The 15,703-nt window shown below is 38.5% G+C and overlaps 1 protein-coding gene across 7 annotated transcripts in view; it reads right to left on the bottom strand.

Annotated features, from left to right (window-relative positions):
* The window catches only part of LOC148344583 (leucine-rich repeat transmembrane neuronal protein 4-like), a 108,813-nt gene that overhangs the window by 77,268 nt on the left and 15,842 nt on the right, over window positions 1-15,703 (bottom strand). The window contains exon 3 of one of the 7 annotated variants that reach the window (XM_088300089.1): window positions 257-491. The exons of 5 other annotated variants lie outside the window; for them this stretch is intronic. In XM_088300089.1, coding sequence (XP_088156215.1) covers window positions 363-491 — 129 coding nt within the window. In that variant the 3' untranslated portion in view covers window positions 257-362. Of the gene's footprint in view, window positions 1-256; window positions 492-15,703 lie in introns of those variants that run through there. One more of the 7 variants, XM_088300106.1, reaches the window with a different exon arrangement.

Genomic DNA, 15,703 nt, shown 5'->3' with positions numbered 1-15,703 from the left:
AATCTCCAATATGCAATCGTGAATCAACCGGGGCTATCGGCTATAGCGACTATGGAACTTAACTATCGAACGAGGGATAAACAAGGGCGCTGGCAGAAAATCACACCAGGGAGCAAAGGCAGTAAGGAGGAACGAAAAGCGCTTGCAAAAGGCAAGGGAAAAAAACCAAAACGCAAATAGCTTACCGCACAAGGGTAAGAGGATTCCAATCGGGAAGCAAAGAACAGAAAACGCACCGAGCAGTAACTGGCGGGAAAAACAACTCAAAACACGCAGTAGCAAGAGAACTATTAACAAGAGTGCGATCAAGAGCATGGGACATGAACGTGAGCGATGTGGGATAACGATCCGACGCTGGGGAGTCAGTGTAAGTGTCTTAAATAGTGTGTGCAATCAGTGAGTGAATAGGAGTCCGGTGTGGAGCTGGTGGGCGCGTCACGCAGCTGCTGACGGCCTGGCCCGAGACGATCGCTGGGGGAACGCCCCCACAACTGTCAAAACAAAAGCACATGGTATGACAGACACGGATCGTGACAGGTGGGAGGTATTGGGATTTTATTTAAACATTCCTATACCGTTTAAAAAAATAGAATACACATATTATTCAGTACTTGAAATTTTCACTGAATATTTACTTCCTCTTAAGTAATTATTTGAAGGACTACTTTTTACTCGTACTTACTCGTAAAACATCTCTGTTCACACTCCCTCCTTCAATGACTCGTGAGTCTTGAAAAATATTTTCTTAAATACTAATTAATCTCCATCACCTGAGGAAGTATTTTGCTGACTGGAGAATTTACAATCCACCACAGATTTAAACAGCGAGGGAAGAGTGTCAAAGCTTGAATGTCAAGATGAGATCTTGCCAAGGAACCTGCATTGTTCACACAGCCCAGACCACAACGTACTGTGTTTGAAAATGGCATTTCATTTTATGCATGACTTGAAGCTGAGCAGTGAGAACCTACGATAAACACACTTCCCACATCACATCACATGGGGCCAAATTGCGCAAAGTCTGGAGTGTGTTAACAACCTGCTCGACGACGGTGCAGGGTGAAGGCACCAAGTTGCTTGGGTTTTCTCATCCATTGCAGGATATTTGTTTATGTATTGCCAACGCAAAGAATTGAAACTTGATTCAGTATTTCCGATTGCAAAGCGCCTACAAAGGTCTTTTATCACCATCCTGCTCCCATATGTTTCATATTTGCATTAGGTGCAGCCACACTGTTCCCATTTTCTTGTGCTTCACTTGTCTCGGTCTCCCACAAAAACAATAAACATCTGTTGTCATTGTCCTACATTCGAAATCTCATCCATGTCCAATGACTGGAGCCAGTCCCAGTGTGCATAGGGTGGAAAGGAGGGAATCACTATGGACAGGCACTCAGCATGCGCATGCAACACACACACACGCATGCGCACACACACCCACGCACGCACACGAAACTGTAATTTACTGTCATCACGACACGTTACCTTGTGACTTGTGTTGGTGTGTTTATTGTTCATCCAGCCCATGTTTAGCATCAGACAGGTATTTACTGTATGTGTGGGTGTAAACATGTTCGGGAAAACAAGGAGCGATCCCATTTGTTATATGTTCATTGTAAAAGCTATTTACATAATGAGGTGCACTTAGAATTTAGAGCAGCTGCATGAAAACAGAAGTGGAAACAATTGTCAATTTGCAACAATCTCCACTGTGTTTGTTTCATCATAATATTCTGAGAAGTCATAGACAGACATGTATATAAAAAAAAAAAGTTCAATTGGGTAATCTTAACCAGCAACACCGAAAACAGTGGTGTACTTCATTCATTAAAATAGGTGCTGGAAAACAAGATAACGGATAAAGAAAAATATATATCAAGCTGAAAGTTGAGTGAAGATGACTCAAATGCATACTTGTTGTTCATAGTGTGTGCGTGTGTGTGGGCAGCTGTGAGATGCAACAACCTCTTGTCAACACCAAACAACAATGTGGGCTTTCTGTGATGTGTCACAGTTTTGAAATGAGGATAAAAAAATAAAATAAAAAAACAAACAGGCAGCCCAACGATGACAATGATGTACTGTATATGTATGATACATATCACAATATATGGACATAAATCTGACACTACTGTAGTAAATAAGCAACATTCTGAATGATTTTAGAAAAAAAGTCAATAGAATGGAAGTGTCTTATTAATACAGCTAATATAACTGAAATACTTTTAATGCTGCCCCCCCAAAAAATATCTTATCAGTCTGAGGATTAAATATCATTTTTGTGTGTCCAATAAAATAACGGTTAAAGGATTTGCCAATTATTGCACTGTATTCTGTTTTTATTTACATTTTACACCAAGTGCCAAATTGATTGGAATTGGGGTTTGAACAAAGTTTTCAAAATTGTCTCTCCTGTGTCATAACTTTGTAGAGCTTCCTTTTCCTGCAACGACAGCTGCAAGTCTTTTGGGGTCTGTCACTCCCGCACATCTCGACTCTGACGGTTTTGTCTATTTTTCTTTGAAAAAAAGTTCAAGTTTAGCCCGATTCAGTGGTGTGCGTCTGTGAAAAGCAATTTCCAAGTCTTGCCACAGGCGTTCAATAGGATTTTAGGTCTGGACCTTGGAATCACAAGTCTTTTGCAGCCTCCAACAGGTTTTCTTACAGGATTGCCTTGTATTTAGCTCCATCCATCATCCCATCAATCTGATCCAGCTATCATTGCTGAAAAAAAGCCGACCCATATTTCACAGTGTGGATAGTGTGCTCAGGATGATGAGCAGAATTAGATTTCTGACACACATAGCATTTTGCATTCCGGCAAAAAAAAAAAAAAAAAAAGATCTGTCCAAAACACCTTTTTCCAAATATTGACTGAGATTTCGTATGCCTTTATTTCAACGATGACTTTCTTCTTTGTCACTCTTCCATAAAAGCCTGAGTTGTGCAGTGCACAGGGTCAGTCTGCCTAGTCCATGGGCCAACCAGGCGGTCGCATATCAGAACAGTTCCACTCCAAACGCACTGTGCGTCACCTGCATTGAATCCACTCTAGTGCGCCCGTCTAAAGGCCTCTCCATACCAATCCAACGTCGGTTGCTGTTGCCAACTATCGCGTTGGCCTAGAAGTCGGCAAGTCGGGAAATGATGGAAGCACCCAACGCAAAAGCCTCCTATTCTGGACCTTCTGCGCATGTGTGAGAAGTAGTACACCTCCGTTCCATCGCTGGCGATAGTCAATGCGTAGCTTTTGACGGTGATGTCGAATAACGGCGGTCTTTCGTGAGTAAGAGTAATTACTTTGTCTGCGCACTCTTCAGTCCAGGCAGCTGTTATGTCCATAGAGGAGATGTTAAAATGAACAAACTTCATTTAGTTCCTGGGAAATAGCTTCAATTTTGGCACTACCCGGTCTTGTCCAGTGTACTGCTTCGCTATCTGCCAGCCAATCACAGTGATCGTTTGTCCTGCCAGCCTGACCAGATTGTACATGTTGAATCGTGCCCCCTGACGCCCCACCAACGGCTCTGACTTTACTACGTTGAACGCTACACCACACAGATGACATGTACCGACTTTCCAATGTGTAGGGGCCTTTTGATTTTTTAAATTTGTTTTATAATTCATAATGGTGGTAGTTACACTTTAAAATTTGAAATCTAACTTGGAGAAAAAAATCTGATTAACGGACAATTAGGACATGTACATTAACTATTGAATGTTAAAGCAAAAAGTTAAAATAGTGACAGCCTCCTTTTTTTGTGGGGAAAAGGGAAACATGAGTAAAACTAAGACAGTCATAAGAATTTCCAAAATGTGTACTACGCTTCTGTTACTACTAACAATATAATTTTCTCGTGTTATTTTGGGAGATTTTTCTCAAAGGCCTTCACTTCATGTATCTCAATGCCAGTGACTAATGTAAGGACTGAAACCTGATAAACTGTCAAACTACAGTTAAAGTAAAAAGAGACAAAAGAAAAATGGTGCATGGTCATTGAATCACATCCAGTTCAAATCTTCTGAGGATGAATTATTTTGAGTCGGGAAGCTGCGCATAATTACAATAATTTGACAACTAACCCTGAACATGGAATGTCTTACGTATTATAAAATTTCAATAGATTGCCAAATAATATTAGTACAAATGATAATACTAAAAAAAAACAAATATGTTAGCTCTACATAAAATGAAGTATGGACATAGATGCATGCATTAAAATAATCTCGGTTCGTCTAATAAAATTCAATGTTGCGACAGCAGGAATTTTATGACAGTAAGAAAACAGTCATGAAATTATGAAAATGTTCCATGATACAATTTAAAGTGTGTGGCATTATCTTATGAATTGAGCAGACAAACATGTTTTGTTAGGTTGACACCAGTGCATCAGTGTTGGCAATTTTGGGATGTTCTGAACTCTTGAGATGTCTTCTACAAAACTTTATTCCTGACCTGCATGGTGAATTCCTCCTTCATAATGCTGTTTGTTCACTAGTGTTCTCGAACAAATTGCTGAGACCTTCACAGATCAGTTGATGAGAGTAATTTACACACCAGTAGACTCAATTTGCTAATTAGATGACTTCTGAAGACAATTGATTGCACTGGATTGTATTTAGGGGTATTGGAGCAAAGTGGGCTGAATACAAATGTATACCTCGTGTTTCAGATCTATATTTGATTAAAATTCCATTCCACTTCATAATTATGTGCTACTTTGTGTTGGTCTGTCACGTAACGAGCTTCAATAAGTTTCCAGGCTTTTCTTTTTCTTTGCCCCCTTTTCTTTCAGAATTATATATATATATGTATATAGATATATATATATCAGTGTTGTCGGCTCTCTTTATTTACAAATATTATCTACCCATATTTCGGTGAATGTTGAATAAATCTTTTGTACTATTCTTTTTGATGAATTGATTTGCATTAAATTATTCCATTCACTTAAAAGAACTGCCATGGCCATCACCACAAAAAAGACTGTATATTCACTCATTAATTACTGCAACTACTACTGTTAATAATGGTATTAATATTATTTCCTAAATCAATCATATATTATTAATATAAATATCTTTTCAAGGCAACACTCCTGAAACAGCTCCTGTATAAGAGCTCCTTGGAATTTGTAGGTGGCCCAAGTGAAGTGTCCATTGACTGTGTCTGCCTCCTGTTTGTTACTTATCTTGGGTCTGGTAAAATTTCAGGCAACATTAACTTAATGAGCTCAGGCTCAAAGCTGTAGATTGAGCACTTAATCCTGCCAGTAATCTGTAGCTATGAGGGACCAAATCACCTTCATTACTGACACATGTAGCCAAATGAGATTTATTTTCAGAGCATCAATGTTCACATTGCATAAACTGATGGGAAATTCCAAGATTAGTTTTGCACTTCAAAGTCTGATTTCACCATTTGCCGACTGTTGAGTGGTATAAATAGTGTCAATTATTCCTACACTTTATCCAGTTCAACGCATTTTTTTGGGTGGTAATATATTGACAAACCAAATCATGACCTTGTAATGCAATTAGTAAGATGAAAGAGAAATGGATGAGTGAACAATCTCTCGTTTAGAATTTCAGAATTAACTGGGCTGAAAATATAATCCTGCTTTATGTGGAAATTACTCACAAAATATGAATTATTAACACCTTTCATAAACACATCAACAGAAATAATCCACAGAAGTCTAGGCGACTTTGTAACCTGATTGCAGTCTTGGAACAAAGAGGAAAAACGCATTTCAAACTGTATCACCAAATACCCTGAAATAGAATGACTTTATGAAAAAAGTACATTGTATTCGGATGAGCGCCATGGCAAAAATATCATATCAAAATTTTTTTCCCCCCCAAAAAAATCACGAGATTTGATCGCAATTCTTTTTTTTTATGTTATTTTTTTGACACATTTGCACATTTTTGACAATTTTTAACCTATCTAAAATGTACATAAACCCCTAAAATAAAAAGCTTTCTGAACAGGTTTTAATTTAAATTAATTTTGTATTCAACATAAACATAAAAGCTAACATAACGTCAACATTAGAACATTCCTCATAGCATGTGTTTTAATAGGAATTATTTCTTTAGCAAATTAAGAAGTCACTGCCTGGCTTACTTCTTTCCACAACTTCCTTTATTTTATTATTATATGGAGAGGCCTTGTTAAATGACTGTTACGTGAGTCGTGTTGGCTTGGAGCTGACGGCAGCCTGCCATGTGCCAGATCTCTGTTGGGTTTGACTGTCATCATTGTGTTTTGGGTGAACTCTCCGCGAGCAATTACGTATATACGTTCGCCGTGTTGCCATCTGACGTCCGAATGGAGTCTCTGCAAATAACTTTGGTTCATGCCGTGTCCCTCAGGGAAAAGCCAAACCAAATCCACACTGTGGATGTGGAGTTTCTTTTTCGGGAGCAGCTCTGTTTCGTGGTGACTTTCCGCCATGGCTACCGGCCACACAAACAAACTGGGAGGAAGGAATGTCATGTAGGGTGCACTGTGATTGGTTGGTTGAGTACGTGGCAGCGGCCCTGAGCCGCCATACAGCTAAACTGTATATGTAATGTACCCGAAAGACGATCTCACGATCTTTCAGCTTTATGAGATCGTCAACACATTAAAACCCTTAACAATTTAATATCGTCATATCGCCCACCACTACATTGTATTAAAAATGCAGTGTGAGCAGCAAAATGCAGTGTAGGATAAAAAAAAATGTTTTTAAAAAAAAACAAAAAAAACAAACATCTTCCTTTAAATCAGAATAACTCTGGCCGGACATTACGATTTACACATCCAATGAAAGACAATTGTCTTCCTTAAATACCCAACGTTGCTCTCGATTGATCAGATTTTAAATAAAGGAGAAATTAAGAAAATGGGAAATAGTATGAGTGCTCCATTGAAAGTAATGCAATCATGTGACCTCTTTGGCCCGCCACAGTGATAAGATCACACCTATGATCTTGATGGAAATTAGGATTGACTGTGATCCGAAAAAAGCACAAAGGTCTCAATCTTGTCAAACACGCATGGGTTGCAGGATCAATACAGAGTACTGATCTCTCTCCTTGATGAGATGTCTCTGCCCCAGAATCTCCCCCACTGATTCATCCCACCGAGGAATGCGCTGTGGAATCCTTGTATATTTGTTCAGACACATCTCTGTTCCGTGCAATGTATATTTTATTCTTCTTTTTTAAAGGATGTCGTCTTACGGTCGCTTTAGCTATACAATATAATATGCAGCCTGTATAGAGACATGTGTACTACTTTCCTAAAATTTCTGATGACATCACGTATGACCATTGAGACATTATTACAGAAAATTCAATTTAACTCCAAATTGTGTGACTTAACTGATGATCAATTTTGGAATTTTCCACAGCATTTTAATGTTATATATTTTTAGGATAGTAAAGCATATTTGATTTGAATTCAAATAATTTACCATGCCATAATCACAGAAATGTGTTCATTTCAAGTCCATTTTTCTGTAGTTTCATTACAACCTGCTGTACACTCAGTAGTTTCAATTCAATTCATATCTATTTTTGTTTTGGACTCGTGCTTATGTCATTTCCCAACAATGGTGGAGAATGAAAAGTTCATTTCCCAGAAGATTGTCATATCATGTTTTTCCGTGTGTGGTCATTTTCAAAGTACCTTTTTGTGATTTTGTGCTAAGGTCCAGTGCTTTAACGGTTATTGTGTTTATGGCCAAAACAAGACAATCAGCAGTTTTCTGACCCCTTGCCCATGTACTCCCTGTAACTGGGTTTGTTTTGTTTTGCTTATTTTTCCACTCAGGAAAAATGCCTAGAAGAGATTGGGATTGGAGAGGGGGGAAAAAAGCACTTTGCACCGAAACATAGAGTGGGAGTATGAAGGGAATGGAGAGTTGAAGAGACAAAAGCCTGAAATCTGAGGTCTGTTTAAATTCCGCTCAGTCATTGCACATCTCATTCTGCCTGGATGAGCAGCCTCACATTCTGTAAACACTATTGTTTTTCCTCTGCGATAGTTCAAATTTATTTTCATTCCTTTGCCAGCACAAAGCTCAGGCTTCTTATTTGCCTGATGTCTGCTCAGTCAAATCTGGTACATTCTACATGTTTATTACGGAAACACTTCAATGATCAGAGTGTATTACACGGCTCTCGGTTAGGCTTGCGAGAGAAAAATTGTCCCTGAACAAAGGCGTGATGCATTTGTTGCTGTTGAAAAGGTTACATTGGCATCTCGAGTGAAAGCAGACTTATTAGTTAATTAGACGAATTCTGCGTCCACCTGCGCACAATGCGTGTCACACTAAATTACACACCAACGAGTAATTCTACATCTCTACACAATAATTTTCATCGAGATTCAACTCTAAAGAGACTATATTGGGTCCCAGACTAAACAGAGTCAAATTTTCACATGAAAGAATAATATTTATAGTAAATTTTACACAACCCCCCAAAAAAAATCCATGTAAGTGTTTTCACTCCGAAATTTCAAGTAAATTTTAGAAGGAGAATTTTTGAGTAAATTTTACTTGCAAAAAAAAGGTAAAAAGGTCACTCATGAGTTGAGCGATGAATCGACAACCTTTCGCTTCGGAAACGGTCAATTGTGACGCTGTGGGTTCGTTCCTAAACACGAGACTTCTTTAAAAAAAATAAAAAAAAAATAAAATAAAAAAATAATACAAGTAAAGTTTACTCAAAACCTTCCACCAGTACTTGCCAAAAAAAAAAAAAACATGCACAAGGAGTCTGCGTGGAATCCAAATCTGATGAAGGTAAAGAACCTTTATCTCCCTGTGCATGTTTTTTTTTTTAAATGGTGAGCCACGGCATAGGAGCAAAGGATTGATTTTAAAACATCAACATGTGCTAAACCTACTTTCTGGCGGGACAACAGCTCCTCAACATACACATTACAAATAGGCATGTTTCTGGAGTAAACCTGTACTGTGACTACAAAATTGCAATCCACTTTTCTTCAAAGGCTATCTCTCCTTGTTCTTCTCGTCCTCACAGAGTGAAATTAAGCAACTAGTAAATCATCTAGTCAATTAATAGTAATGATTATATCCTCTCTGGAATCAATTCCACTGACATGTTAAGTGCCTTTGTGTTTCTGAATGTGGGTATAGACATAAAAAAAGATATAATAATAAACTGAATAGTCTTACAGTATAGCAAGTTCTATCCCTTCTCGCTTTGTAACAAAAGGTGGATAACTCAGCAATGAGTTTCATATTTAATAAGACAATACTGATACATTGATCCAATTTACATCATTCTAGGAGAATAGACCATTTGATCAAACACTCGAGGCTGAAGCTGGCTCTTGTTCCGGAAAATGATCTTATTTCCATGATGCTGCATTTTCGCTACGTGTACACACACACACACACGAACGTGAACCTACACACACACACACCAGTGAGCTAGACAACAGCAGCATGATAGGCTTGTATATATGAATTGCACAATATTTTTTTTCCTAGTCATTCTCTTAAGGAGTGTTTTATCACCTTTAGAAAGTGGCTGGGCTCGCCTATAGAAAAAAACGTTCTCGGATTTTTAGGTAAACGTCACTCCATTTTTGTTTTAAGTGCACCAGCGCAGGAGTAAATTTTCAGAATGGATCTCAATGGATTCACTCAGAGTACATGAGACACTCATCAGTGTGGAATGTAGGTGAGTAACTGATAAATAAAATTTCATTTTAATAGTTTAGCATACTCCCTTTGAACATATAAACTGTTTTGAACTAAGATATGCATTTTTTTGTTTTTTTTTTACTTCCATGTCTTATCTTGTGTTCAATCAATCAATCAATCAATCAACATTTAAACCACCAGTTTAAGTAAAAGTGAATATTTTACATTTGAATCAGGTTTGGTGGAAGTGGTTGACATATAAAACAGGCTGGCTAGGACCGGATTTAAAAAAAATAGATATCAATCTGGACATTTATGCTGAAGGTAAAATTTTCCTCCTGTAGCTACTTCCCTTAGAGGAAACCAACTGATCATTCCTTGTCACCAAATGATCATTAAAATAATTTTTTAAACAATAATTTGGTCATCGATAAATGCAATGATTCCAATGGCCGTCCTTCAGTGGTTATCGATTATTATTGCGGTTGTAGTTTTTGCCTCTGGTAGTGTAATGAAATTGCTACTGCCTTGAAGTACAGGTTGATTCCCAGCCAGTGCTGCAGGTCCCTACCACTGGAGCTTGCCAGTGCAGATCAAGCCTGGATAAATAGGAGGCTTGCATCAGGAAGGGCATCCAGCACAAAAACTGTGGAAAACAAATTATGCGATTGACTTGCTTTGGTGAGGAGGTGCTGAAAGCCAACTCGTGTGCTTGTAATTTGCTGAGGTGCAGCGCAGCACTATATCATACAGAAAGAAAGCTGCGTCTCAAAGTTGGACTCTCAGAGTCCTGAACTGTTACCCTGTAGAAAAAGGAATAAATCACATTTATACACCGAAGAGGTACCATTGTTGACTGAGTTGAGACGACACATAAACAATACACAACATTGGATGCAAATAAAACTGACCCCGTTCTGCGCTCAGCCGCATAAAAAACACACAGTAGACAGACAACCAAAATCAAATGTGCTCTCTGAAATGTCCATTTTGCATGCAAGGTGAAAAGGTTCTCCTGACACTAAAAGATCCATTTTATTCACACTAAGACTTTTGCAACAATTTGAAAGGGAAGAGAAGTCCCATTTGGCATTTTCAGAATAAACGCTAGGTTCTATTTCAATACTTTGCCACTTTTTGTCATATTCGCCACTGTGGTTGTCAATGTTCACTCACTAATGTTAATGGCGATCAGTGCACCTGAGCCCTGAGGTTCCCTTGCTCGCGTACACGTTTAACTTAACTCAGCACAGTATTTGCAATTACTAACACTGGCAAGGACATATTAACAAGGAGTAAGCAGAAATTATCTGCATTACGTTTGTTTTATCTGCTAATGCACCTTATAGAGGTTTTGATATGGGAAAATAATTAATCCTGATGAAAATGATGTGTTTCTGGTAATTTACGATAAGTAACTAACCATCTTCATATTTTTGGAACAGCAGCGGTGATTTTATTTATTGTATTTTATTTTCATTTGAAATTTGCATTGAAAGGTTCTACTTAAGCTATGTGCTTTCATTTTGAATGCAAACTTCCCGTTCTGTACGGTTCACACTTAAGGTAAGAGTATGGCAAAACGTTTCATATTGAGCCTCAGAAAACTGACATTTATTTTTCTAGCACCCCCTCCGAAGAGGCAAAAGGTGTGTAAACGATGGATATAAGTATTTTGTGTTTGTAAATGTTAAGTGTTGGATGTGAAATATGTCAGCTAATTGTTTGGGTGTGTTTTGAAATGTGTTTCAGCTCTTACGGTGATTAGGTTTGAAGGTTCCACGGTTATGGATAAATCTTGCTCAAAAAGTAAACCACAAAATCATCAGTAAAGTCTCATCCTTGGTTCGGAGGGCATGCTACACTATATTTTTAGGTATCCTAATTTGAAAAGAATAAGAGAGTAGGAAAGGGCTGCAGTGATTTATCCCTCACGACAGATGCATGAAATGAAGTTGCAGAATTGTGGTCTGTTGTCCTAAGAAATGCATGTTATGTCATCTCTTTGCACAAAGTATCGTGTCAAATGGATTACATTTTTCTACCACACATTTCAAAATTAACCTTTCTTATCAGACAGATTTAAAGTGTTTTCATGCATTCCCTGCATTGAAAAGAAAACATTTTAATTCTGCTTCTGTCCATATTGCCATTTTTCTTTTTAAAGAGAACATATGAAGCGTTTAGTGTTTACATACAAATAACAGTCTATGGCGTGCCTCGCTACCCACCCGGTGTGAAATTACTGTCAATTTTTATTTCTCTGAATATGTGCCTGTAAGACTGACCCCCTATTACAAAACAGTGAATTTTATTTACATAATCGCCTCCCTCTCTCTGAGTTTCTCCATCAATGACATGATTGGCAAAATTCCAATGGTTTTTATATATAATCTAATTTATGCTTCTATAACGCCTTTGAAACAAAACATCTTGTACTTTTTCGATCCAGACAGAATTTAGTATTAAGCAGTTCACGTTAAAATGTTATTGTGTCGTTTAATGCTGTTTTTCCACTAAATCCTTGAAAAAATGAACAACCCCTAAAGTCAAACTCGAATTCATGCCGTGATCATATTAACTTTCATCTATCATTTTATTTTTATAATCCTTGTTCTCATTAAGGTCGCGGGTGAGCTGGAGCCTTTCGCAGTTGACTTTGGGTGACAGGGGGGGATAGGCCAACAAAATGGACTGGTTGCCAGCCAATCGTAGTTCACAGATTGACGACCAATCACGGCTTTTCTATAGACTGCACGTCAAACATTTGTCATATATATATATATATATATATATATATCATCCACTTACACGTAATGAAAAACTACTTTCTGAATATTGTCATTGGCAAAAACAATACAATTCAGAGTACAGAGTGAAGTGTTGTATTTTTAAAACCACAGTGGACACATTTTCAATTCTCAGCCTCTTAGGATGCAGTGAGGTGTAATACTTTAGCACTTCATTTTCCTCCTTTAAAATCGCTCTACAGTTGGTGAATGGGGCTCAAGAGGCAGAACAACAGCAGCTCCGACATATTAACGTCATAATCCCAATTAAATCAATCATATGGATAAGAAGTAATAAGGAAGAAACAGCAGGAAGAGTTTCAAGCCCAGCTGAGAAATAAATGTCTCGGGTGAACAAAACAATTTATGCAGAATATTTTTAGGTTGCATTAAGCCAAACTTTTCGCTCAGTGGCTGATAAATTGTCAAATTCCATTAAAGCGAAGGAATCTGACAAGAATTATCCAGGGGAATCCAGGTCATGTGATTACTGACTGATATGTCGTGCTGTCGCAGCATAATATGGGATTCACATTTGTGAAATAGTCACATTCTGGCTAAAAAAAAAACATTTTCATTGGAAAGATCACCTCTTAATTTACTGGGGAAAATGCAACCTTTAATACTCCTGCATGCCAGGTGTGATTTCCCAACATCATCGCATCTGCTTGGACTCCAGTTAGCGATTCCCGCTGTTTGCCTGAATGCATTTCAACAGCTGCCAGAAGGAGAAGTGAGCCGGTGGCATTGGAAGGCAGCAGTAGCGTGTGAGTGTGTGAGAGCGACACGCACCCTCGCTCACTTCGCCACGTATCAAGGCGGCGAATTGCATTACACTCGATTGAGGCCCCTGTCAGTGGACACATTGGTTTCACTACCTCTTCTATAATGCATTTCTCTTTTAAGACGGATCGTTGAATCGCATTGTAAAGTTGTGAGCCAATCTTTCAGCGTGCCCGACACCAAAACTAGATGTGCTTCCCCAATGTTATTGCACACTGGAAATGTTTGAGTGGATGAGACATTGGAGCTTCAAACGACATAAAGTGCAACAAAGCTGCAACGTTCAACATGTTTGGGCAAGTGGTTAACTCATTGTCTGCTTTTTTTGGTTTTGACCGCTGCCTTTTGATGAGCAACAGGGAGTACATTCAATGACGTCATAGTGTCTAAACGAGTTTAATTGTGAACTTAATACATTTGTACTACTGTCACCGATGGGATTCATCCATGCAACCTAGTGAAGCTTTATGTAGCCGTGTCTAGCTATAAAAATGAATTTCTAATAATTCAATTACTCACAGTCCAAATATTAGAAGCATCTCTCAGTATGATAATACTGCTCTTAATACGAAGGATTATTATCTACTCTTTGCATAACATGTTTTTGCTCCATCTCTTCTATGGGTGATACATGTAAAAAAACGTTTTTTTGTCCTGACTAAAGTAGTAAAAAATATAATATCTCATTTTTAGCCGTTGCAAGACACTCAAGACCCAATAGAGAGGTTTTCATTTATCAGTAATTGTATTGTGGTTGTACTGTACATCATCTGTTGGAAATTGATTGCAAGACTGCTCCCGGGCTAATGTCAAGGTGCCCTTGAGCAAGGCATTGTCTCCGGCACCCAGCTCCAGAGACTAAGCAGTAGTGCGAGTTGAATTTACCCCTGAGTTTGCTTATCTTGATCGGCTCCATTTGCATGTTAGCGTGTCCCCCCCCACAAATTGAGGAACAAATTTCATGCCATTTGTCGCCATCTTGCAAAAATGATTCCACACCAAGGGCTAATAGGCTTACTTTTCAATGGGAATGTACTTATTTAAGTTGAGAACTGTATACCACTGATAATGTATAGTATTCTCCTCTTTCTCTTAGATAGCCGGGCAGTCACTTCTGGAAATTTGAAATTTGGTAAAGGTCTAGAAGTATTGATGCAGTATCTCTGGCGGTGAATCACTTGCTTTCCTGTTGCACTGTATTAGGTTTCTTTTTTAACCTGAATCAAAGCAAATCATTCGCTTTGCAATGTAAATCGGATGTGCTTTGTTTTTCCTAAATTGTGGATGATTGCGGTGTTTGCTGCAGATAAGAGGAGATCAGCAAACATTGTTGTTGTTCCGTGGGCAAATTACAACCCAAGCCTCTTGATGTTTAATTTGAGGAATGCTTTTCTTTCAACATCATTCAGCTGATTATTGAAATCCTCTCGTTTCACTGCCTGGAGTGTCAGATTTTCATTATCAGAAAATTGGTGTCAGCTGATCGCCCCTGCCTTTGCAATGTGGCCTTGAAAACTTTGCTCAAATGATTTGTTTAGAACGGACAGCTTAATTTGATCTTGGCTTTAAGTGAAGGACTAGGTAATCGTCTAATATCAATTGCTTGGCGGAGTTAATGATGTTGTCAATCAGCGCTGACCTCAATTTCAAACGGAGGTTTGGAGGTTAACAAAGCAATGACTTTGATTCCTTTTTTTTCTTTGCAACAAAACGCGTCCTCGGTGATCCACCTGCGACAATCACTTGCTCGAGTGAGTAATGATCGGTCAGAGACACCAACGGCATCGCTTTGTACGACTGGTGTAAACAAGCACATCTAACCCGGAGCAAAAGACAACAGTTTTATGAGCTGAAGCATGGAGTAACCTTGCGTATTTTATTACTAGAGACAGATGTAGCGTTTATCACCGTCTTATTAGTTCTAACATCATTATAAGAATACTAGTTGAGCGCATGAGCTGCATGAGTGACGCTTGTGCTTACCAAAGAATCCCACATTCATTTTAACTAGGCACTGTACTTTTACTGTAGGTTGCAGACTCTCGCTTTGCTAAACATATTCCACCTCCTCAGAAAAACAGACATCACACCTCCAAAAGAAATGTCTGACATTAGTCTGAATCATACACATCTCAAGAGTAGGTTTGCTTTGGGGGAGAACTCTGTTCACACAGCAATGTATGGGAGGTGGAAATGTCTGATTACTGCTAATGACTCCCCTCTGCAACATTTTTAATCAAAGGCTCATCAGTCCATCCTTTGCACGTGTATTGAGGATATTTCTTGTGGTAGAAAGTGTTGATTTGGCGGATGAGTTGATTTGAACATGAGTCAGAAGCGGGAAGATAAACAGGCTAAATGTGGCTTTCATAACATTGGACCTGCTGCCACAATAAGCTGTAAGCTACAGTCGTTCTTATGCAAATTTATTCAAATCTGCACTGAGGAAAGAAACACATT

Source organism: Idiotropiscis lumnitzeri, chromosome 1 (assembly GCF_059441095.1).
Source record: "Idiotropiscis lumnitzeri isolate Australia: NSW breed Sydney's pygmy pipehorse chromosome 1, RoL_Ilum_1.0, whole genome shotgun sequence".
NCBI classification, from domain to species: domain Eukaryota; kingdom Metazoa; phylum Chordata; class Actinopteri; order Syngnathiformes; family Syngnathidae; genus Idiotropiscis; species Idiotropiscis lumnitzeri.
This window is presented reverse-complemented; position numbering and strand designations above follow the sequence as displayed.